The sequence below is a fragment of the Protomyctophum bolini genome, assembly GCF_963924005.1.
Source record: "Protomyctophum bolini genome assembly, chromosome: 22".
NCBI lineage: Eukaryota > Metazoa > Chordata > Actinopteri > Myctophiformes > Myctophidae > Protomyctophum > Protomyctophum bolini.
In genome coordinates, this window is record NC_137883.1 from 14,146,323 (window position 1) to 14,170,364 (window position 24,042).

Below are 24,042 nucleotides of genomic sequence, written 5' to 3' on the forward strand. Positions count from 1 at the left end.
AGTTCGAATGACGTAGATCGCGGTCGCCGTGGCAACGGTCTGGACCGCGACTGTTGACGCGGTGTGATTGGTCGGTTCCAGGTTTAAAACATATAGCGTCGAGTTAAACGCTTCAGTTGCACCTTTGACTTCGTCAAGCACAGTACAAAGTGAGACACACACAGAGAAAGTACCGGTTACAGCTTTAAGTCGTTAACTCAGCAACTCATTTCAGCAGCAACATTAATGACAATGAAGATGCTCATTGCTCCAAGGCAACGACATCCTCCTCTTCATCCCACAACAACAGTGGTGATGAAGGAGACATCCGAGCAGCGATATCAGGTGGTCCATGCAACAGGGCCATCTGTCTTCTCGTCTTCTTACTCCACCCTGGATGAGACGCAGGTGCGGGACGTCGTCGCACCCTGCAGGTGGCAGTATTATGACCAGCAGCTGCTGCAACCCGGCGGTGACGACGTGACTTTGCAGGCCGGCACAGGAGGAGGAGACAGTGTAGAAGACCTAACGGCTGCTATCACCGACAGGCTGCTTCACTCCGACGACTCGAGCCCTACTGAGGGGACAATGATGGACCCCTTCATCATGCTCCGTCCTCAGACGCACACCACCTCACACGACAGCCCCAACGGCTCAGCTGGTCCTCAGACGACCACCACCCCCGGTAGGTGGGACGTGATGACGCCAGGTGCCGCAGGAGGAGACGACGTTGAAACGGCTGCATTACTTGAACTGTTTTTCCCAGGCTCAAGCCTTTCTCAAGAGACTGCAGCGACGACGATGGGCTTGGACGCCACGGTCGTCGCCACCGCCACCACTGAGCACCATCGTCAGTTGGTTACCACCACCGCAGCCAGCCATGCTTGCTCAAGCCTCCCGCAGGAAACCACAACGATGATGGACTTGGACACCACCACTGCTGAGCATCGTTGTCAGGTGGCATCCAGCCCTGGCTCCTCAAGCCAAGCTCCGATGGCCGCCGTCAACAGTCCCAGTTTACCACAGGGGACGTTGATGGCCACCACGCCCATCCCCAGCAGCTCAGGACATCTCCAGCAGATGATGACCACCGCCCAGCTTCCTCAGGTGGTCACAGTGTACAACCTCGTCTCGGGCGCTCTCCCCCAGTGGACAGTGATGGACACGTTGCAAAGCCCCCCCAGCAGCGCAGGTCTGTACAACCTTGGCTCAGGTCTCCACCAGGGGACAGCGACGACAATGGACATGGTGCAAAGAAGCCCCCTGCCCAGCAGGAAGGCCCCAAGGGGCCGGGGCCAGCAGCCCAAAGTCTGGATGGACGCCGAGCAGAAGAGGCAGCTCCGTATGCAGCAGAACAAGGATGCGGCCAGGATGTCCCGAGGGAGAAAGAAGGCCTACGTGGAGGATTTGGAGAGCCGCTTCAAGGTGCTGGAGGCAGACAACAAGAAGCTGATGGACAGGCTGCAGTACCTGGAGATGTTCTGCAGCGTGCGTGGCATTTCTCCTCCGCAATGATTTATTGGGACTCTACGAATATTGTAAATATTGTGCTTTTTTATATTGTTTTATAACATTGTTTGTTTTCAAACATTATACACGTTTATTATGCAATTATTATTATTATTATTGTTGATTCATATAGTAGACATTTATTGTAAATATTGTAGGCTACATTTATATTGTTTAGTATATAGTTTATTATTGAAAAAACATTATAGAAATATATTATATGCATTTATTGTTGTTTGTTTGGATCTGGTCAATTAAACAAGTTATATGCATTTTATCTTGTTCAACTTTTACTTGAAACTACATTTCAACCAGCAGTATCTCAAACCAAGTGTCACTATATACAGTATTCTGGGCATGTCATGATAGCCAGGTGAACAGCATTGCCACACGTTTTTAGCTTGTAGATTCACTATTTTCAGCGAAGAGATTTCTAGAGATTTTACCTCTTGGGGACCCAACAAAATGGGTTTAAGTGGCTACATACAGGGTTCTCACACATTTGTACCAATGAATTTCCAAAACCTTTCCAGAATATTTAACCCTGAATTTCCAGGCCTACAGTTATAACAATCGTTCAGCGCAATAACAAGTCTCTTACTCCTTTGTGCAATGCCCAAAGACAGGCAGTGTAGCAAAAATACAATTTCATGCCAAACTGTTTGCTACAGCACGGTGTGAGCTTGTAGATCTGTTCTTTTTGTCACATCCGGTACACATTAGGTTGCAATCATGCAGCCCGTTCTGCAAAAAACTACTTCTGTTACATATTTCGTGTAATGTTATGTATGATTTGGAAAAAGTTTTAACAAAATGTAATATTTTTCAAGGACCACTAATAAATTCCAGGACCCTTGATAAATTCCAAACCTTTTCCATGACTGGAAAATGTTTTGTCTAATTTCAAAATATTTCCAGGAATTACAAGACCGTGGGAACCGAACACTTCAACACTTACTTACAATTCGGCATTCACATGGACTAAAGCAAAAATAACAAAATTATATTGTTTTAGTCCGACCAGCTGAAAAAATCACAGATTTGAGGCACTATTACACTAAGGTTGCTTTTATGACATTTCTGAGACCATTCATGTTTTTGGAAGATGCTTCTAAACTTTATTGCTAGTTTGATCACTTCAAATACTCTTTCATCTTAAAATAACTAGGCTAATGACCAAAAATAGCCAATCTACGAGCTCACAATACATTGCGCTGCCTGCGACGTGTTGAGCTTGTAGATCTGCCATTTTTGGTGTGCAGCATGCTTTCACAGAAGACGCTAGCTTCTATAGAATCCAAATGACGTAAATCAGTCGTGGACTGAGAACTTTAATCCATGCATTCAATGGGGGCGCTTATCCAGAATCATAGAGGAGAGGAGAACATTGTTATGGCAATGCATGACAACAGAAATCCCAAATACTCTTTTTGTTTTAATACAATTGTCACAATTGATCCAGTCCAGATCACAGAAAATCTGTTAAACCGTTGATGACTGTAAGGTCTCAGTTCATTAGTGTCTCCTTGTTTATGGCTGGTTACAGAGTTGGTGATTTGCTGACAGGCTGCTGAGGTGATCAGTCCATTCCTCAGTCTTTGACAGTAGAGGTCATTGTGTCTCTTACATTTGTGTTTATGAAGGAAGACCTGAGATGTGAAGGAGTTGGAGTTTGAACACTCAGAACAGGAGATGAACTGAGTCTGGGAAGACTGGGACATCACTCCTTAGAGAGAGAGAGAGACACACACACAGATAGACAGACAGTCGGGGGTGACAGAGGGTGAGAGAAAGGGAGAGGCAGGATAAAAATGGTGATAAAAAGCTTCCTCCAACAAACAAGTCCCGTGTTTGGATGTCCTACGGCTTCCCCGTTATTAATATCTATTTTATTGAATATGATTATCCTCTTTCTATTTTCATTCATGCCAACTGTAGTTCCTGTACCTGTGTTTAACACTGGCTGACCTCCACTGGTCTCCTCCCAATCATCACTGTCTTCAGTGACTTCAGTGTCAGATTCATGCTCGACTTCAACATGCTCCTCTTTGAAGTAGTTCATCCTGCTCATCTTTAATGTGTGGAGGCTCTGGTTCCTCCTGGAGCAGACTGGGGCTCTTCTCTCGTTTAGGGGAAACCTTACACATAACCATGTGCAGGATGTCTAGGAGCACAAAAATAACATGATGGTCAACACTGTATTCCTAAAATGTAAATCCATTCTTCTTCCATGTTCCATGGAGATAATGAGCTATTACCTAACAAGATAAGATTGACTAAATCTTTACTCACTACAGGTTATTACTGTTCTGAAAGTTTTAGCAAAATACAAAAACATAATAATCTGAAGCAATATATTTAGTTACTTTAACCCCAAAATGAATAATGGTGTTACAGCCAAGGATATAATAGTTATGGAACTCAACAAAATATATAATTTCAAAATATATATGCCGTTACTGTTGGTAACAAGAAAAACTAGGGGCATTTTGTCTATAATTAGACAGTTTAGCCTGTTAACATAATTGTTAACTATAATAACCTTGGTTACAGCAAATATTGTATTTGAATCATGACATTTAAAAGCATGATACTTCACACCTCAGGCCACGTTATCAGAAGCACCTGAAATGTGGATGGTAGCTTAACAATCTATGTAAAATATCTTCATGGCGTAGCTCTGTACGTCTGTAAATGGGTCTGTGAGTCTGTAAATCTGTCTGCCTGTGTGTCTGGAGCAAATCTCACAAACTACTGTACTGAATCAGCACAAAATTTCAACCCACCTCACCCCTGCCTATTTTTATAGGCTGGAATGTACAGCATCTTGCAATGCAATGCCAATGGGTCTGGTCTACAAGATTCGCTACACACACCACCAAGAAGATACCCAAGTTGCCAAGTACCCATGTTGTTGTAGTAGTATAGTAGTAGTAGCTTAGTAGTATTTGTTTTAACGTCCGGATACCCCGTCCAGGAGACTTAGCTCAGATCGAGCTATAGCTCAGATCTGAACCCATTTGATGACAACGAAGTATACACTTGACTCAACTCTAACTCAACACCAGAGGGATCGAGTTCAACAAACCACGTGGCACGTGCAACCCAGATTCGGAACACTGTATAAATGATTAGGCTACTAATCTGCTGATTACAGTTTATGATCAATCATTCACCAATCACTACTAGCCCTGAAACATGAAGTAGGCTACGAGCGTCATGTGAACCATGATCAATCACATTCATAACAAGATGAAACACAACAACGTGAATTTGTTCATCTTACCTGCTGTGTTTCAGACTTTCAGTGGTTGGCGAAACTGTTCTGAAACGACACGTTAGTTTTCTTACATGTGTCAACAGTCAGATCAGAGTCGCCGTGTTGTTCTTCTTGTTGTGCACATGCGCGCGTATGTACCATAAACGGTCAATAGGGGGAGCCATGGGACGGCGTAATACTAGCTGCAGCATAGGAATTGTATTATACAGAGCACCTCTGGTATTATAGCAAATACATACCAGTGGTTTTCACTTTTCAACCAGCAGGGACCAACCACCACTCCAGTGGTCCAGGCGGTTCCAGGTGGTCCCCAGCTAAATGATGGTAACCAAATGGACCCTTAAGGTATTTAACCCTTTAGCTTTAACTCTTGAGAGTTTAAAATGAAACCAAATAGACCAATTATTTGTTTACAAACATTGGGACTGTGCAGGGTGACTGTTTTAATCAATTCCCAACAGATCTCCAAACCTGTTGTTTTGGGCAGCCCTAGCCTGGTTTCAGTGCATTCGATCCTCTCGTGTGTTGGCTATGGAGATGCACTCTAGGAGACATTTATACTTCAAAGCGCAACAGTATTGCGCACAGAGAACAGCTGATATACACGCTCACATCGCATCGCGGATGCGACTGTTGTGAGCGTAGGGGTCTGCGTGCCGCAGCGTGCGCGACACCATCGCGGGACGAAGCATAAATTATACTTGATGGGCTGCACTCTTCATATATTACGCCAGGGCTCCACTGGGCGCGTTGCGTCTCCGTCGCGTGCGCAACGCGGGCAGTGGAGCCACCCTTCATTGATTAAAGGGAACATTCTGTGACGGTGACGCTGACGCGACGCAGACGCGCCCAGTGGAGCCCTGGCGGCTGCACTGCAGGTGCGCGTGCAGCCAATGCCATGGACAACCGGCTCTGCTGTCGTTATCATGAGCGCACCTCCCGTTCTAGCTCTGGTCCATAGCTCTAATGCGTAATGCTCTAATGCTCCAGAATCGTAGAAGCAGTAGAAGGATATGGATCAGATCTACTCCCGTTCGAGGACAACTGCTTTGAATTGCTATTATTGTTCACACACAACAGAAACCAATGGATTATATATTTCAAGAGTGAGAGAATACAATAAAAATCCTAACCATTCTTCCTCCACACTGGGAGAGAAATCACACCCATGTGAACTGAGTGATGCAACTCCCCTCTCCCCGGCCTCTCCCCCTGCCTCTCTCTCTCTCTCTCTCTGTCTCTCTATCTCTGCAACAGTGCAACACTATCTCTCTCTCTGTTTCTGGCACAACAGCAGCACTTTTGCCACTATCTGTACTGTCTAAACATAGTCACATAGGTTTAGGATATCACATAGGTCGGACATTGCTGTTCCTTGGAGTGGTTGCGCCACTCAAAAACAGCATCTGAAAGTTTGATGGGGCATTTTTTACACGTGAGTGCAGCTAGAACTTTTCATTGCATCTTATTACAAGAGGCAGGGTTCTTCTGCTGCCGATATTCCCGCGCATGCTGTTGCTTATCAGTGTGACATATAGCTGTTAAGGCGTCTATGGATCCTTATGGGAGGGAGTCCAGTTTTATAGGTGGTGGCTTGATTCTGGGGAAGTTGGCCCAGGTGAGTAATGAGAAGGGAACTGTTGGGCTGATGAGGCAGTTGAAGACAGGTGTGTAAAAGACGCAATGGGAAGTGGGAATGGCCGAAGTGGGCAGGCAGAGAGCCAGACCATGACACTGACACATTTATTGTTACAGTACGTTTTAACAGCGGGCGAGCATCGGCAGACACATCGCCCAAAGTGATTAATTATTTTTATCTTTTCGGGCGACGTTTCCCCGCCCACTTCGCCATTTCGCCTAGCTGCTATCGCCAGTAGTCGCCGGGTCCCATAGACAAATAATGCACTTCCGGGAGAAAAATGGTCTGGCTGTCGCCCGCTGTTAAAACGTACTGTTACTCCAACTGCAGTCTGCTGTCACCCAGGCGGATGCATGCTTCTCGCCATCAGGCGTCCTACTGGTGGTAATCTTCTTTAAATTGGCTAAGGGAGGGCAGGCCGGAAGCTACGACCAAATATGGAGTGTGTTGTCGTCATGGCATCAGCCGCAAAAAGAAAAACAGTCTGTCAGCTCCATATATGGGGCACAGGACTGGGAATGCCCATATATGGGCATATACACTGATGACATCAGCAATCTCCATATATGGGAGATCCGGTTGTTCAGAGCCACAGATCTGACCGCTGTGCCCATATGGTCATGGGTGGGACCAACGAACTTCAAACTCGATGTGCAGAGGCAATTAAAGGACCACAGGTAGACAGAAACAAACCTCCATATATGGGCACAAAGGGGACACTGACGGATCCGCACTTAATTCCGACGGCATGTCGGACATGCGCTGCTCCTGTGCTTGCGGTTATGGTTAGGTTAGGGTTTGAGGTAGGTTGTCGTTTTTCGGACCAAAGACTAGTCTGAACTAATTAAGTACTGCACGTTTCAGTTGTGTCTGACATCTGTGCATATTGACAATCTCCATAAACGTATGTGCATTTAATAACATGGTTTCTGTTGTCTGTCATAAGTGAATGTTGAAAACCAATTCTCCATACATGTCCATTTGGTTTATGTTGTATGTACATAAGTGTTTATCTGTCTATGCCATAGACAGATAAACACACCAAACAAACCATAGACTTTATGGTTTATCTCCATATATGTTCATTTGACATGACATCATCAGTGCATGTTGATCTCCATATATGTTCATCAACAGTAGGCGGCAGGCCTATACCATATGAATATCTGTCATTATCTGATGTGCATTTGATGTCTGGTGGTGGGATTTCTACACTATAAAATCGCCATGGAATCATGCAAATTGGGGTACAGCAGGTGACATCTAACCTGACGCTGCCAGATCCAAAAAGCTTGCTACACAAATTTGTTTCACAGCTTATTTGGATCTGGGATCGCGGAAGCAAATTCGATGACGGGGCTGTTCCTTTTTTTCAAGATACATGGTAGATGATTGGATGGGAGCGTCTGTCTATCACCGTGTGGGCGTGCAAACACAACCAATCATATCGACGTGTCTATATACCGTCACATCCGCATCCCGCCTTTAGCTCACGCTGATTGGTTCGGTGCGAAGCAGATCTGACTCAGGGCTCAACTCTGTCAGAGATCCCAGATGAGTGTTGTGTTGGGGAATATGTTTCCGCAATACCGCCCTCATCTGGCAGCGTCAGGTTAGGTGACATCACGCCAAGTCACAAATAATCGGTTTATAAACTGCCCCCCCCAGTTTATAGAGATTATAGAGAGCAATAAATGGCTTAAATTGGTTGTTAGTTTGAAAGCTAATGAATGCGAAACAGCATGCCTAGAAAGGCAGTGTATTGATTTTACTGTGAAACTAACAACTACATTTATTTAACAGACTTGATAATAGTCAAATGGAAGGGGAATCCTATCGTATGTTACGTAATCAGAACTCTTTTGACCCCTTTGATGATGATGCAGATTATGATGAAACTGAAGACTACGATGAAACCGAAAAGTATGACCTCCAAGCTGGGACAGAGGACTGGGAGGATAGTGACACTGAAAATGAGTGCCTCCCAGCTGGGACAGAGGACTGGAAGGACAGTGCAACCGAAAATTACGACCGCCGCCCAGCTGGGACTGAGGACTGGACCAATGGGCAGAGCACTGATTTGGCAGTAGAAGCCTCCATCAGTACCTCTCTGCCAGGAAAGACCCCCCTATCGACTACCCCCTATAGGCTCAGGAGTGCAACCGGAAACTATGACCGCCGTCCCGCTGGGACAGAGAACATGACCGATGGGCAGAGCACTGATTTGGCAGTAGGAGCCTCCACCAGTACCCCCCTATCGACTACCCCCTATAGGCTCATGGCCCCCGTCACACCTGCACCAGCCTCGGCAGCCTCTGGAATAGTGCCGCGGCTACACAACGTGGTGTCTTCCGTCGACCTGGGCTGTGAGCTGGACCTGAAGTCCATCGTACTCCGAGCCCGGAACGCTGAGTACACCCCCAAGCGTTTCGGTGCCGTCATCATGAGAATACAAGAGCCCAGGACCACCGCTCTCATCTTTAACTCAGGAAAGATGGTGTGCACGGGAGCCAAGAGTGAAGACCAGTCCCGTTTGGCGGCAAGGAAGTTTGCCCGTCTCGTGCAAAAGATGGGATTCCCCGTCAAGTTCCTCGGCTTTAAGGTTCAGAACATGGTGGCCAGCTGCGATGTGAAGTTCCCCATAGAGATAGAAGGACTGTTCCGCGAACACCAGCAGTTCAGCACCTACGAGCCAGAGATCTTTCCAGGGCTGATCTACAGAATGATAAAGCCCAGAGTTGTCCTGCTTATCTTTGTGTCTGGAAGGCTTGTGTTGACAGGTGCCAAGGCGAGAGGAGACATCTATGAGGCGTTTGAAAACATCTACCCGATCCTAAAAAACGTCCAGAAAACAACTTAGAACCTGCTATCCCCAGCCCTCTGCACACCAATTTCTCTCTCTTGGACACGTCTGGCTGCCAAAAAAAAAACAGGACCCTAATTGTGATGTCATGTGATGTCATAGCCTGGCACAGCCATACTTCTTCCCCCCTATTGCATATGCAGAAGTGCAGCGCAGTGGTATATTAGTATCGCAACGCGTTGCTAGTGATGTCATGTCATGTGTCTATGGACTTTTAATGTTTGCTTTAAGCAGTGACGTCATGTGGCAGCCACAGTGGGCGCTCATTTCACACAAGTGTAAACATCACACTTTATGATTATAATAATTTATATTTATTTATATACCGGTATCTACTATATATTGGAGGAAGGCATGTGTAATGGCAGACATTTACCCTCTGCACCTCTAATTTTCTGAGATAAAAAGTAAAACAGTATATTAATTTGCTGTATAATTTATTCCACAAAATTATACTTTCTTTCACCTTTATTTATTCGGGGAAGTCAATTGAGAACCAGCTCTCTTTTACAATGACGCCCTGATTAACTGTACATAACATACATTTAAACACAAATACATTACAAGAAAAAATAAACAATTCAGATTGAAGTACAGCTATATATCAATTTATTCCATACAAGACATTTAAATCGAAGTTAAATCAAGTTCTTTAGTTTTAAGATTGATTGTAGACAGTTCCATATGTGGGGGGCATAGTATTGAAAGGCCGTCTTACCCAGTTCAGAATTAATATCAGGAATTTCTAATAGAAAGTAGTCTTGAGAACGGGTGTGATGATGGCCTATTGCTTTAGGCTGTAATAGGCTGCAAAGATTGTTAGGTAATTTCTTGAGTAAGGCTTTATAGATAAAAACAGTGCAATGCTGTTCTCGTCTCATAGCCAATGATGGCCATGCATCCAACCTTCTCATAAAGTCTACAGTGATGAGTGAGAAACCCAAAACCGGAGGGCAGAGTGATAGATTGCATCCAGGATGGGGCAGAAATAACATAGCCATAGTCAATAACAGATCAAATTGTGCTTTGAATCAGCTGTTTTCTACTGTTGAAGTCAAAGCAGGCTTTACCTATCTACTCTGGCTTTTGTGAACAGCCCAGTTTTTAAGTTGCTCGATTCAGTATTTAGATATTGTAGTATATTAATGTTGATAATGGTGGATATATGCAAACAGGTTCAAAAGAACAAAGTGAGGTCCAGGCGCATCCCTTTCTTTCCAATATATATAGTTTATTCAAGATCAGCCAAAATCATCATGACAGACAGGAGGGATGGTACCCTGAAAGTGAAGTCCCTTTTTGTCTCTCTGTGTCAATTATGTGCATGTACGTGCATGTGTGTGTGTGTGTGTGTGTGTGTGTGTGTGTGTGTGTGTGTGTGTGTGTGTGTGTGTGTGTGTGTGTGTGTGTGTGTTTATGTGTGTGTGTGTGTGTGTGTGTGTGTGTGTGTGTGTGTGTGTGTGTGTGTGTGTGTGTGTGTGTGTGTGTGTGTGTGTGTGTGTGTGTGTGTGTCAAACCATAACGATAACCAGATGATACTGATCAATCAGGTCTTTGTCCTAGCCAGCCAGTTCCCTGACCTGTCTGACCCAGGCCTGGCGAAGGTACGGAATGTCTCCCCTCAGTATCACTCAATGCTCATACCATATCTTCATGCAAATTGGGCTACGTCCAGCTGAGTGCCAAGGTGAGTTAAGCCGGTACTGTGCAGTGGAAAGTGACTACCTGTCACAGACAATTGTGGTTCATCTTTTGCAGAGGTTTACTGCTGTACCTCGTTTCAGCCCGTTTTCAGCAAATGCAGTGTCACCAATCACATAGTATAGTATGATCTATTGTTATGAAGAGTCCTATTTATTCTTCCCCACTGTCATAAGGTGAACGGTATTGGTGGGTCAGGAACAAGATAGGAAGTACAGGCAGTGCACAGTCGACAGTATCCCATATCGTACACCAGTGTCTTGTTCCCATAGTCTTCCTCACTCTCCTCCTCTACTGCTCTCTGTATTCCCAGACCTATCGGATTTGTTATTCCTGCAGTGTTTTAACACATACTCTATTCTCTCCAGAGTTCTCCTGCTCCTATAAAGCAGTGTGTTCGTCAGTTCACATGCTTTCTGAAGTCATACACAAATTAATAAATAAAGGGGTCTAGACTAACTATTAAGGCTGGCCAAACACAGAGTGATGATATAGAAGCCGTATCCAGTATTCGTCTCCCCAATGCGCAACAGATAGTAATGGATCAGCAACATTATGTTACTAGGGATGAAACACATCAGAGTTTTGTGACGGTTCTTTTCTGTTGTTCTGTTAAGGTTACGTACCGTCTTCTTCTCCAGGTGCCAGAACATAAGGTCATAGGCCGCAACAAGCACTATGGTGAACCAAAACGAAAGCTAAAAAACTATCTTAATTAATTGACATAAAAAAATACTATAAAAGAAATAAAGAATAACTACTGAAACTGAATTGTGTGTTTACAAAACTAAATAAAGCCAGCTAGGAAGGGACCCCAAGTTCAAAATGAAATGTGTGCATAGATCCCATTATGAAATAGCCACATCACATCAATAAAGGTAGTCAACCAGTCACCAGAAGAGTGCCTTGTTATTTCCCTTTGTTGCCCATTATCAGTTTTCAGTCCCCTACCAAAGAGCACCTTCACTACATGTTTTTGAACTTCTGACCACCCTTTCTTTATTCCCTTGATGTATATTTTGTGTCAAATGACCCTTGTCTTGTAGCGGCGATGGTTGAATGAGTGGGAAGAAACGGAGGCAGGCAACAGGTTGCAGTCTTACGAATCCGATCAGGTTTATTGTCAGGATTCACTCAGTCAGTACAAGGCAGCAGGCACGGGCTAAAGGCCCCGTGCCCAGGAGTCACATTGTTGTAGCCAATCTATGTGAACACACATACAGTGGTTCCAACATTGCAGTTTATTCACTTCAAAGTCCCTCCTCCGGATACAAACAGGCTACCTCCGCTATTATGAGAGTCAATCAAAACGTTATACTCACAGGATGTTCCTGTGAGTAGGAGGGACACATTTGCATGTAGCTTCATGTGGCACACAGTAACTATACGGTTTATATCAATAGGACTAACTAAATATCTATACTATATTATAAAGTATGCAGAACCTTATTTAACACATAATGTCACAAAGGTAGAATGTAATGTATTATTAACAGGTCTAACTGATTCAATCACAAATACATTGTAGGCTAGAGCAGAGCAGGAAGCTCCCTGAACACACACACACACACACACACACACACACACACACACACACACACACACACACACACAGCTGTTGGATTGCAGTTGAGATATTTCAACAAGATTAGAACTGTCCCGCTGTGTAACTGTGTCAGCCTGTGTACTTAATCTGATCCATATTCATCACCCTCATAATGTGATTGTTTAAAACATTTTATAACATCATGTGATATGCTTTAAAATGGTGCATATAAATATTTATTATAAATAGTATAAAATGGTTAAAGATGTGACTAAAGAAATATTATATTATATAACGTAGGACCTTAATTGATCGAAATTACAAACAAAATCTAACACAACACAATAAACACAAACGCTGTGAAGTGGTTTGGTGTGAGATGACAGGTGGACTACGATTCCCTGCTGCCAAAGCTAAAACAGACCTCAACAAACTACTTCATGTGTCGTTTATAGTCGAATCAATCTACTGTTGGAGTCACAGGGCTCATCAGAGCTGGCCAATCCATGGAGAGAACCAATTCCCCACAGGCAGACAGCTGGCAGGTGATCTCAGGTGATCAACATTCTAACATGAATTTGCCACAGGCAGGTGTCAGTGTCAGTCAATTTGACACACAGGAAAGTAAATAAATTTGATCCAAACATTCCTGATTTATGTTATAAATGTGGGGAACATAAAGGTACACTGTTCCACTACTTATGGGAATGTTAGGAGATTAAAACATTTTGGAGGTCTGTGGTCCATTATGTCTCTCAGATTACTCAGGTCCAGTTCCTCTTTGTCCTAAATTATGTATACTCAGTATTTATCCATTAAATTGTACACTAAATAGTAATGAAAAAAGAATGACCGACCTTTGCCTGTTACAGGCCAGACGCTCAATTGCGCTATGTTGGAAGAATGTCAATGCCCCTACGATCGGCTTTTGGATGAGGAAATTAACAACCAGTTTGGCACATGAGAAACTAACTTATGTAATTAGGAAGAAACCTGCGGTATTCTATAAGATATGGGAGAAGTTCTTGGACTTCATTAAGCGAGGTGATATTGAAGAGGCTTTGGATGTATAGTGGTTAACTGAGTAGTCAGCTGGGGGCCGGTAGGGAACTGTGATGGACATTGTGAATCTGTTTGTTTAACTGTATGTAATGTGTTTTATTTTCGTTTTTCGTTTTATTTTTCGTTTTGTCATTATTTATTTATTTTTGTTTTGTATTTATTATTGTCAAATAATTTCGTGATAAGATTTTGTTTGTATTTGTGCTGCCAATCAGTGTTGACCTCAGCCAATAGAAAGCTCTTTGTCCTATGTCGCCTGAAGAAATTTGGTTTCAATCTACACAGGCTACGTGCGCCCGGTGCTGGAATTTGCAGTCCCAGTCTGACACAGTTCCTTGACTGCCAGCCAGACTTTGCAACATGCGTTGCCGGTTAAGACACATACATGGCCAGTTAAGACTCATACATGACCGGTGGCTTCCACATGAGGTTAAGGTTAGGTAGGGTGTCAGACTATATTGTACACCAGTGTCTTCTCAGAGTCCTCACTCTCATTTGTTTGAAAAGCAGCTACTGCTGTCTGTATTCCCAGACCCAGACCCATAGGAGTTGCTCTTCCTACTGTATTTCTCCACAGACTCTATTCTCTCCACAGTCCTCCAGCTCCTACAAAGCAGTGTGTTCTTCACATCCTTTCTGAAGTCATCTGACACAAAGTAATAAATGAAGGGGTCTAGACAACTGTTAAGGCTGGCCAAACACAGAGTGGTGATGTAGAAGCCATATCCATTATTTATCTTGTCAATGCTCAGCAGATAGTAATGAATCACCAACATTATGTTACTGGGGATGAAACACACCAGAAATGTCACCAGCACTGTCAACATCAACATCAGAGTTTTGTGACGGTTCTTTTCTGTAGTTCTGTCTACGTTACGTACCGTCTTTTTCTCCAGGTACCGGAACAGAAGGACATAGGCCACAACAATCACTATGCAAGGAATAAGAAACACAACTGTGGCCATTAACATGAAGTAGTAATAAGGGTACTTGATGGAAGTGAAAGGGTCATTTATGTCCCATATGGCACTGACATCATGGCAGGTGGTAATATTGAGGTCTTTGACCCTAACTGTATGATCATACTGGTATAGAGGAATGGTGGTGGTCCAGATGAAAACCCAGATGGACACGCAGACACCAATTGCCACTTTGTTGTTCCCTTTCTGCTCACAAAGTGCCTGAGTGCACCTCTGTACACTCAGACAGGCAATGAAGAGGATGGAGCCGTACATGTTCCCATAGAAGAACCCCACCAAGACTTTGCACAGCCCCTCTCCAAAGATCCAGTCATTTCCATTGAAGTGGTAAGAGATCTTTAGGGGGATCCAGATGACAAAAAGCACATCAGACAGAGCCAGGTTGGCCATGTAGATCACTGACGGATGCTTCTTTTTAGTCCTGAACAGAAACACCCACAAAGCCATGGTGTTGGCAGGCAGTCCCACAACAAACACTATGACGTTGAAGATGGGGAGGAAGATGGTGGTCAGATGGCTCTTCAGGGTGTCAGCGGTTGCTTTATCCACACACACTAGGCCCTCGTCCACAGCAAGTGCTTTAATAGCCGTTGCATTATCCACGCTAATGTCTTCATCTCCATTAACTCCACTGTTCAACACAACCCCTCTATGACCACGTTGTATTTTTCCTCCAATGTCATCTGTTGTTTTATCCACTTCATGCTCAATGGAACCACTGCCTTTCTTTCCTAAAGAAAGCCGACATACACAAAAGTCAGTTTTACAGACAATAGTTTAAATGAATAGAGATCACTTAAGCCATATTCTGCTTTCAAACATCACTCATAGGCTCTGGCTTTTGTGAACACTCCAGATAGTTTTTAAGTTGCTTGATTCGGTATTTAGACATTTGATTTGAATTTGATCAGATATGCCCCCTTCCTAATCCATTGTAATTTCAAACTCCATTTTAACCATGTTAGACTCAATGAAATCACATGGCCTTGGTACTGGTGAGTGATATTGGCCTAAGGGGGCCGTGTTTTTTCAATTAGGTTTTTCCTTTTTTTATATATATATTTTTGTGAAAGGAGGAACATCCGCACACTGCCACTTGCTAGTTCAGAGCACTTTATTGAGCAACGTTTCGGTCTTGCGACCTTCCTCAAGCCTAAGGAAGGTCGCAAGACCGAAACGTTGCTCAATAAAGTTTATTGAGCAACGTTTCGGTCTTGCGACCTTCCTCAAGCCTGAGGAAGGTCGCACCTGCTCCAAATTGCCTGCCAGGTGTGCGGAAGTCTTCTCTCTACATATATATATTTTTGAAATGAAATAATAAAATATAATAAAATACAATGTGTCTGGCGTGTCTGATAATATGAATATCAAATATAACACTAAATCAAGCAACAACAAAAAATGTCTGGGGTGTTCACGAAAGCCTGAGTAGACGTCAAAATGAGCCCAAACATAATTGAAAGTGAGCTGTCCATTGCATGGTTCAGTAGAGTTGGTTCAAGCATAAACATAATACCAGCTCTCACAGAAATCTGCAGAAGAATATATTTTATCTAGATGGGCACGAGCCACATGCAGACGTTTTTAAGCACACTTTCGTTTTATGAACCGAAGTTATAAATGAAGAGGTAAATGCAAATGCCTGCATCCATTATTATGATGATTGTCTAGTAACTGGGTGATTTATTGTCATACACATACTGTATACTATACATACACATAATAGGATTCTAAAAACTACAGCTATGACCTATGGTTATGAGATTAGCAGCAGGCCTGAGTTGTATGTCCAACTCCTTATCTGATCTAATCAATGTGTGACAGTGGCTACTGCTACACTCAAGAGTTCTGTGATTGTTTAAGGGGGAGGTATAGTAATACATTTATACAAATACAAATAATAAAATAATAAACATAGTGAAAATTGTGAGCTAGTAGTAATCTGATATTTTAGAAGACAAATTCAAGCATAATAACTTCTGAGCTCCAGTTTCCCACATCTCAGAGTAAAACCTCCTGAACAGCATACTGTTGATTTTGACAGCAAATTTGGATTTAGTTTTGTCATATTTTAGTCATCTGAAATGTTTTTAGTCTAGTTTTAGTCGACTCTAAATCAAAACATAAAATGACTTCTACTGGATCTCTTCTCCACTAGTCACTCCCTAACCCTTTAGTCTATTTTCTATTTGTTAATGAAATTGTCAATATGTTTAGTCATAGTTTTAGTCGTCATAGCTTTTTATTTAGTTTTTGTCAGTGAAAAGGTAGTCGGCAAACATTTATTTGTGTGGGGATCCAAATGGCCTTATCTGCTATAAATCACGTTTCCACGACTGTTATAGGCAGATATGTGTAGCTGTAGGCCTACATGTCGTATGTGAATTATATTAGTAGGCCTACATATTTGCATACTACAGTTCAAAGTATTATTATTTAATTTTATTCAATTAATCTGCTTGGTCATTACATTATGAATACATAAATTAATCAACAACAACCAAACCACAAAGTCTCTCTTGTGGGATAAAGCTCTCGTATTCATTAAGCCTGTTTATTTATTTAATAGTTTCCCAAATTCCACAAACATTACAAATAATTGGCCTCTAGGTATACAGTACCTATAGTTAAAATACATTGAAACGACTTCCAGCCTTTACCTTTCGACCTGGACGCATTTGTTGCAGAACTCAGAAATAGCATAACCAGCAACAATCGTATAGATCCCATGTCCGTTGAGGTCTCTAGTGTTCGTCTCACCCCTTCTCACTAGCCAACTAACCTTGCGAGTTGCGACGTGTTTTATATAAAGGCCCCATCCTGAATGCCAGTATCATGTATCTGTGAGAGTACCTCCCTCTCTCTCTAGGTCGTCCTCAGACGAGCCCTCCATCGTCGTTTCCAGTCATCCCGATTCCCGAGTCATTCCTCACTTTCCTCACTTTCATGTTGTAGGTGATAACCTCAGTTTTCTTGGCATTTAGCCTAAGGCCAACTTGCTCCACATGCTCCACATTCATTCTCATGTGTCTACAGGTTTTACCCTGTTTCCTGTATGAGTGTGGGTGGGTAGACTCCATCAAAGCCTTGAAGGGGGGGGGGGGGGTGTGTTTTGCCAATTAACCTCAAATGCTGATCGCGTATCTGTTTTCATCACGACAGAGTGCGAACACTCTGATCTGACAGTGCGGCATGCGAGTGGGCGGGGTGACCGAGCAGGCCGCCGACCATATCATCAACACCTGCCCCTTATTACAGAGTTACAGACCACCCTCGGAAGCCAGCCTCTTCGACCTGGGAGTGGGACCAGAGATGCGGGCGTGGCTCCACGACACCGAGTTGGACCACTGATAATGTATTTTTAATACTGTGTATTAAACATTTTTAAATTCATTATTTCTGTGAAAGCATTGTTTATTCGATGGGCTTCCTGCCCTGCATGGCGTTTGGCCTTTATGCCCCTGTAGTATATTGGCGCCCAGACATAGGCATATATATATATATATATCAACAGATCTGGGATGGTCTGACCAACATCTGGGGTACTCAAGTTGTGCATGCAGCTGCCTAAATGGAGACCCACCGTCCAAGCCACCCTTGACCCTTCCCCCCTCAGAGGTAGAACAGAATTTAGTACTATGTCTTGAGATGTTTTCTGTTCTCATCAGGTTCAGGTTCAGGTTCAGGTTTATTTGTCATTTGTATAAATACAGAGTATACATACAATGAAATTTGTTTTGCTCAGAGCACTCTCAATCTTACATACACAGGACAACAAAAAGACGAAAAACAGGAAAAGAAAGTGCAAGTGAAATGAAGTGCAATACAGTTCGAGGTCAGCTGTTCAGCAGCCTGACTGCCTGGGGGTAAAAACTGTTACTGAGACGGGTGGTACGAGATTTGATGCTCTGGTAGCGTTTTTTGGAAGGGAGTAGTTTGAACAGGGTATTTGCGGGGTGGCTGGTGTCTTCCATGATGTTATGGGCTTTTTTCATACAGCGCGTGGTGTAGATGTTATGGAGACTGGGTAATTCTGTAGTGCCGATGATTTTAGCTGCTGTTTTAATGGTCCTCTGCAACCTGTCAAGTCATAAATACACATATAGAAACACCTGTACTTACATCCACATCACAATGTCATGTATGTCACAGTGCAATATAAGGAGTTGTTGTTTAGATGTAGATTCACATGTTTAAAGTGAGCCTGTTCTTAAGATATGGTATGAGCCTTGAGTGATCAATAGGGCGAGGCCAGAGTTAAGAGGTCATACAGGTCATTTGCTTCTCAGAGAATATTTGGTCCTGTTTAGTCATGATTGTGGCAAGCTCATTGGTGTTCTTGAAATAAACTCAAAATGAGAAAGAAAGGACACTGCCTCGACCCTCTCTTTTTTATACAACCTGCCTGGTATATATCCACCATTATGAACATTTAATAGACTACAAATCTGGCGATCAAGATACTACACCCCAAAAACTAAAAGTAAAACATCTTGTTGAGACCTTGTGTGTGTGTGTGTGTGTGTGTGTGTGTGTGCGCGCGTGCGTTCCAGGCCCAGAGGAGAACTAAAATAGAAAACGAAAGGAGAAGTGTGTGTATACCCCCCTCTCCCCGTCAAACATAAACACCATTTCCTGTCATGTATAACCTCATCCTGCTCAGTCAGAAGAGCAGCAGCCTGCAGCAAGTAACTTACTTCTATACTGCAGTGGTTCCCAAATGTTTTTGGCTCTGCATCACTGTCCAGGTCATGTTTTTACTGTGCTTCACAGTTAGTAACATTATGCTGCTGGTGGCTGGTGCACTATTCCATCATGTTGGCTGGTAGTAAACACAGTTAATAACATTATGCTGTTTTCACTACTACTTAAAATATTTGGTTTCCAATTTATGGAGTTTCTTAGATTTCTCTTTGATTTCTTACTTATTATTACTGGGAAATAAAATCATCATAATAATAAATGTTTTGAAATAATAATAATAATGGAGCATGGAGCATTCAGATATGCATGGTGCCTTTTTTTTCTTAATCTTAACACAGTTTGACTTCCCTAATGAAACCAGCCGACTCTTGCTGCAGTGTCTTCAACAGCGCACGCACGCACACGCATGCACGCACGCACACACACACACACACACACACACACACACACACACACACACACACACACACACACACACACACACACACAGACACACACACACAGACACGCACGCACACTGACAGAGAACTGAGCAAAGTTGGTTGCAGTGGTTTCATTCCTTGCCTCGTGAGACAGAAGCCACACAGGCCACAGACATGGCCTCAATACAACTATTGTCAATTATGCTGTTTTTCACCTGGATTTCTACATCACATGCAGGTAAGGACAGAAGAAGACATGCATTATTTATTAATTGGCTTTATTGTTTATTGTGATCCCCATTAGCTACTAGTACTACCTACCATAACATAGCAGCAGCTACTCTTTCTGGGGTCCACAGAGAAATAAATTGAATTACATAATATGAAAACATTTTGCATGACAGTACAAGAGAAGTTTTTATTTTCTTTTTATTATGTTTTTGTCAGTGAAAAAAGGTAGTCGACGAACATTGTTCGTCTTAGCTTTAGTCGACGAAATCAACACTGCATCACAGGGGGACTAGGCAACCTTAGGCACGGGTGCCAACATTCATATGGTGTGCCAACAATGCCACACTGACTATCAAGAAAATAAAAAACATGGCACATAATGGTTGCCAGCCTAGAACCTGTGAAATACGTTATACATGGCAATGCACACTGCAACTTTACTGTTGTAGTGGAGAAGAGCCATTACAGCACACAGTGTTACAGTAGAGTAAATATTAATTCATAAATAGTAAAATACGTTTAGGAGTATGAGAGCTTTTAAACAACAAGAAAGACCACAATTGAGGAAAGAAAACGAAGATTATTAGAAATGTAATGAAGAGGGTCGCTGTTCAGTTCAAATAATAAAAACATCATCAGCACTCAGGAACGTAGGCTACCTTTTACCCAAAGGAATGCATTTCAATTTTGAACTGTGTGCACCCGGTAAATGTATTACTTAAAGGAATTTGAGTTGTGGACGGTTGCATTCTTGTAAGTTATCACTGTAAAAACTGATTTTGTACTGTGTGTCAATTGTATGTCAATTGAAGTAAAACAGGGACGTGGTTTTATCGGACTTGCTGTGGACGAGGGCCTAGTGTGTGTGGATAAAGCAACCGCTGACACCCTGAAGAGCCATCTGACCACCATCTTCCTCCCCATCCTCTATGTCTTAGTGTTTGTTGTGGGACTGCCTGCCAACACCATGGCTTTGTGGGTGTTTCTGTTCAGGACCAAGGAGAAGCATCCATCAGCGATCTACATGGCCAACCTGGCTCTGTCTGACGTGCTTTTTGTCATCTGGATCCCCCTAAAGATCTCTTACCACTTCAATGGAAATGACTGGATCTATGGAGAGGGGCTGTGTAAAGTCTTTGTGGGGTTCTTCTATGGGAACATGTACAGCTCCATCCTCTTCATCGCCTGTCTGAGTGTACAGAGGTGCTGGCTCATCGCTTACCCTTTTTCTGCCCAGAGGTGGAACAACAAAGTGGCAATTGGTGTCTGTGTGTCCATCTGGGTTTTCATCTGGACCAGCACCATTCCTCTATACCAGTATGATCACACAGTTAGGGTCAAAGACCTCAATATTACCACCTGCCATGATGTCAATGTCATATTGGACAAAAATGACACATTCGCTTCCGTCAAGTACCCTTATTACTACTTCATGTTAATGGCCACCATTGTGTTTCTTATTCCTTGCATATTGATCGTTGTGGCCAATGTTCTTCTGTTCTGTTACCTGGACAATAACACAGTAGACAGCACAGCAGCAAAGAACCGTCGCAAGGCGTTGGTGTTGATTGTTATGGTACTGGTGACATTCCTGGTGTGTTTCATCCCCAGTAACATAATGTTGGTGATGCATTACTATCTACTGAGCATTGGGGAAACTAATACTGGATACGGCTTCTATATCATCACTCTGTGTTTGGCCAGCCTTAACAGTTGTCTAGACCCCTTTATTTATTACTTTGTGGAAGATGACTTCAGAAAGCATGTGAAAAACACACTACTTTGCAGGAGCAGGCGGACTGTAGACAGGATGGAGTCTGTGGAGAAATACTCCAGGAAGAACAATTCGTCTGTGTCTGGGAATACAGACAGCGTAACTGCTAATCCAACAGATGAGAGTGAGGACTCTGGCAAGACTCCGGTGTACGATATGGGATACTGTTGATTGTGTACTGTCTGACCTTCCGACCTGTCTGACCCACCAATACCGTTATGGAGGGCCCGGCCCTACATTGTAGGCTATACTTTGAGACACTGCGGAAGAATACATAGGACTCTTCTTAACCTATACAGTGTGATTTATTGTTTAAGTCCTTTTCTGCTTTTCCATTATTAGGCCAAGTACCTGCTACCTGGTATTTTTTTCGGGAGTTCCGACATCAAGCTTTGAAAGTTGTCATAGGCAATACCAAACATGAGATGTATATGCTGCAGACTTGGTCAGAGAGAATCGCCACTATTACATTCATGATGAACTCATGATGTAAATGATCTTAAATTTGTCTTAATTAACAGCAAATGAATAAAGCATGAAAGAAATACAAACTGAAAAAAGGACTTCAGCCAAACCCAACGTCTGCACCGTTTCTGAAACCCTTTACTTGTACTTTTTGTGGTAAAGGTGCTCAAACTTTCTTCTTTCCTGCCTTGATGTCCTTATCCCCACCTCTCTCTCTTCGTCCCTATCTTGTTCTTCTTGGAAAAAATGACACGATGGGAACTATGCACAAAAATCAATCACCCACTTTTTTACTTGTAAAACTGTGATGTGACTATAAAGGTGATTCTGATTCTGAGCATGATACGGCAAACAGCAGTGCACTGCACAGGCTTATGAACTATCTCATATTTCGACACTGTAAACTGCTTTTCATGAAATGACAAAGACAGAAGTACAGCATGTCTAGTTTACAGAAGTGGTGTTGTGGACAGGAAAGCATCTGACTCTGTGTTGATCTTGTTGAGACACAGCAACAGGTTTTTCCCCCTGAGCCTGCCAGGTCAATACCATAATAGGGTTTAAATGGTTAAAATGGTGTGTAGGTGTGTGTACGTAGGTGTGTAGAGATGAACAGTATCCACCTGGGGACTATACTGTTGTGTTTGATTGGGATAAGTAAGTAAACCTTGCCGAGCCATGACGCCCATAATCATATCTCCTGTTTCCTTAGCGTGAGGCAGCTTGATTAGTCTCGTATTGCCAGACTGTTGCCTCTCGCAATTTTCAATAGTCTGGAAAAACGAGTAAAGTCACACTATAACAAAACATACATAAATGGATGCACCTGGGACGTATCCTCAGTGATGTATCCCAAGGTCATCGGGGTTTCGGGTCTCGCAACATCATACCCCTCACTCAGGTGACCCAGCCGGGAGTGATCAAGTCCCGACTTACGTCCCAGTAGCTACCCTCGATAAGTCCCATTAGGGAAAAACCAGGGCCACACAATCCGTTCCTCCTGAACTACTCTGCCGGGACTGGGAGGTACCATTCTGGCACATGGAAGAACTAGGCTCTGTGGGTTGACACCTGTCCGGGCCCCTCCTACGTCTCACTAGGTCCACTCCTGCTCTCACCAGGTCAGGCCCTGTGCGTTGCACCAGACTCCCAGCACCAGGCACTTCATTCAGGAATGGTGGATTCTCAAGCCGCAACGGTTCCGCAGGCTCCACCTTGCCCTTGGTGGTGCCGCAGGCTCCGCTTGAGGCTTGCATGGCCCTCCTAAAGGCCTCACCGTGGGTTTGTTGGGCTTCTTCCTCACGGAAGACACAGGCTGGGGCGCTAACCCATACTGCTCCCGGGTGCCGTCTAATTTCCGGCTGCCACCCGTCTCTCCGGTGGTCACCAGACTATTCCTGGTTGTCACTTAGTCTATTCCTATGAGTCACTATAAATAGAAGAACTATAACAAAATACATACATAAATGGATGCACCTGGGACGTATCCTCAGTGATGTATCCCAAGGTCACGCAAATGTATCCTAATATAAATCTAAATCATCAAAGCATATACAGTAGCTTGTTGCTTAGTAGAAATGGAAATATTTTTTATTAAATGTCAATATATTTTCGGGAACGGAAGCTTCCTTACTCGCATTTCGGGAGGTGTAGTTCCAGACTCTATTCGAAGATTGTGGAAGACTACAGTTTGATGTATGCCTACAAGTACACCCCAGGGACATGATGCTAGTATGTCGCAGGGACCCCCAATCCGACCCTTGTGCTCATGCTGAGCGAATGAACGAATGAACAAACAGATCACTACAGCCATAGTAAATGTAAATATTCAGTAGCATAGTATTTGTCCCATCTAAGGTTTATGGCTATAGTTTCACATTACAGGAC

At 43.3% G+C, this 24,042-nt stretch overlaps 3 protein-coding genes across 3 annotated transcripts; 2 read left to right on the forward strand and 1 right to left on the reverse strand.

Moving 5' to 3' along the window:
• Positions 1 to 8,247: 8,247 nt before the first annotated feature.
• Positions 8,248 to 9,267, forward strand: LOC308309641 (uncharacterized protein; the record flags this gene model as incomplete). Its single annotated transcript, XM_080755551.1, has 1 exon — positions 8,248 to 9,267. The coding sequence occupies one exon, from the start codon at positions 8,248 to 8,250 to the stop codon at positions 9,265 to 9,267; it is 1,020 nt and encodes a 339-aa protein (XP_080611677.1).
• Positions 9,268 to 14,070: 4,803 nt separating this feature from the next.
• Positions 14,071 to 17,378, reverse strand: LOC308309642 (proteinase-activated receptor 2-like; the record flags this gene model as incomplete). The annotated part of the gene is made up of 2 exons (XM_080755552.1): positions 14,071 to 15,290; positions 17,342 to 17,378. The coding sequence occupies 2 exons, from the start codon at positions 17,376 to 17,378 to the stop codon at positions 14,071 to 14,073; spliced, it is 1,257 nt and encodes a 418-aa protein (XP_080611678.1).
• A 2,450-nt stretch (positions 17,379 to 19,828) lies between these two features.
• On the forward strand, positions 19,829 to 22,167 carry LOC308310479 (proteinase-activated receptor 2-like). The gene is made up of 2 exons (XM_080756837.1): positions 19,829 to 19,923; positions 20,729 to 22,167. The coding sequence occupies exons 1-2, from the start codon at positions 19,860 to 19,862 to the stop codon at positions 21,859 to 21,861; spliced, it is 1,197 nt and encodes a 398-aa protein (XP_080612963.1). The 5' UTR covers positions 19,829 to 19,859; the 3' UTR covers positions 21,862 to 22,167.
• Positions 22,168 to 24,042: the final 1,875 nt, after the last annotated feature.

What these genes read in the sequence shown, in the direction of transcription:
- LOC308310479 (XM_080756837.1), top strand. Translation starts at nt 19,860, where the DNA reads ATGGCCTCAATACAACTATTGTCAATTATGCTGTTTTTCACCTGGATT. An exon ending in GATTTCTACATCACATGCAG is followed by an intron (nt 19,924 to 20,728) that starts GTAAGGACAGAA and finishes TGTCAATTGAAG; the next exon opens with TAAAACAGGGACGTGGTTTT.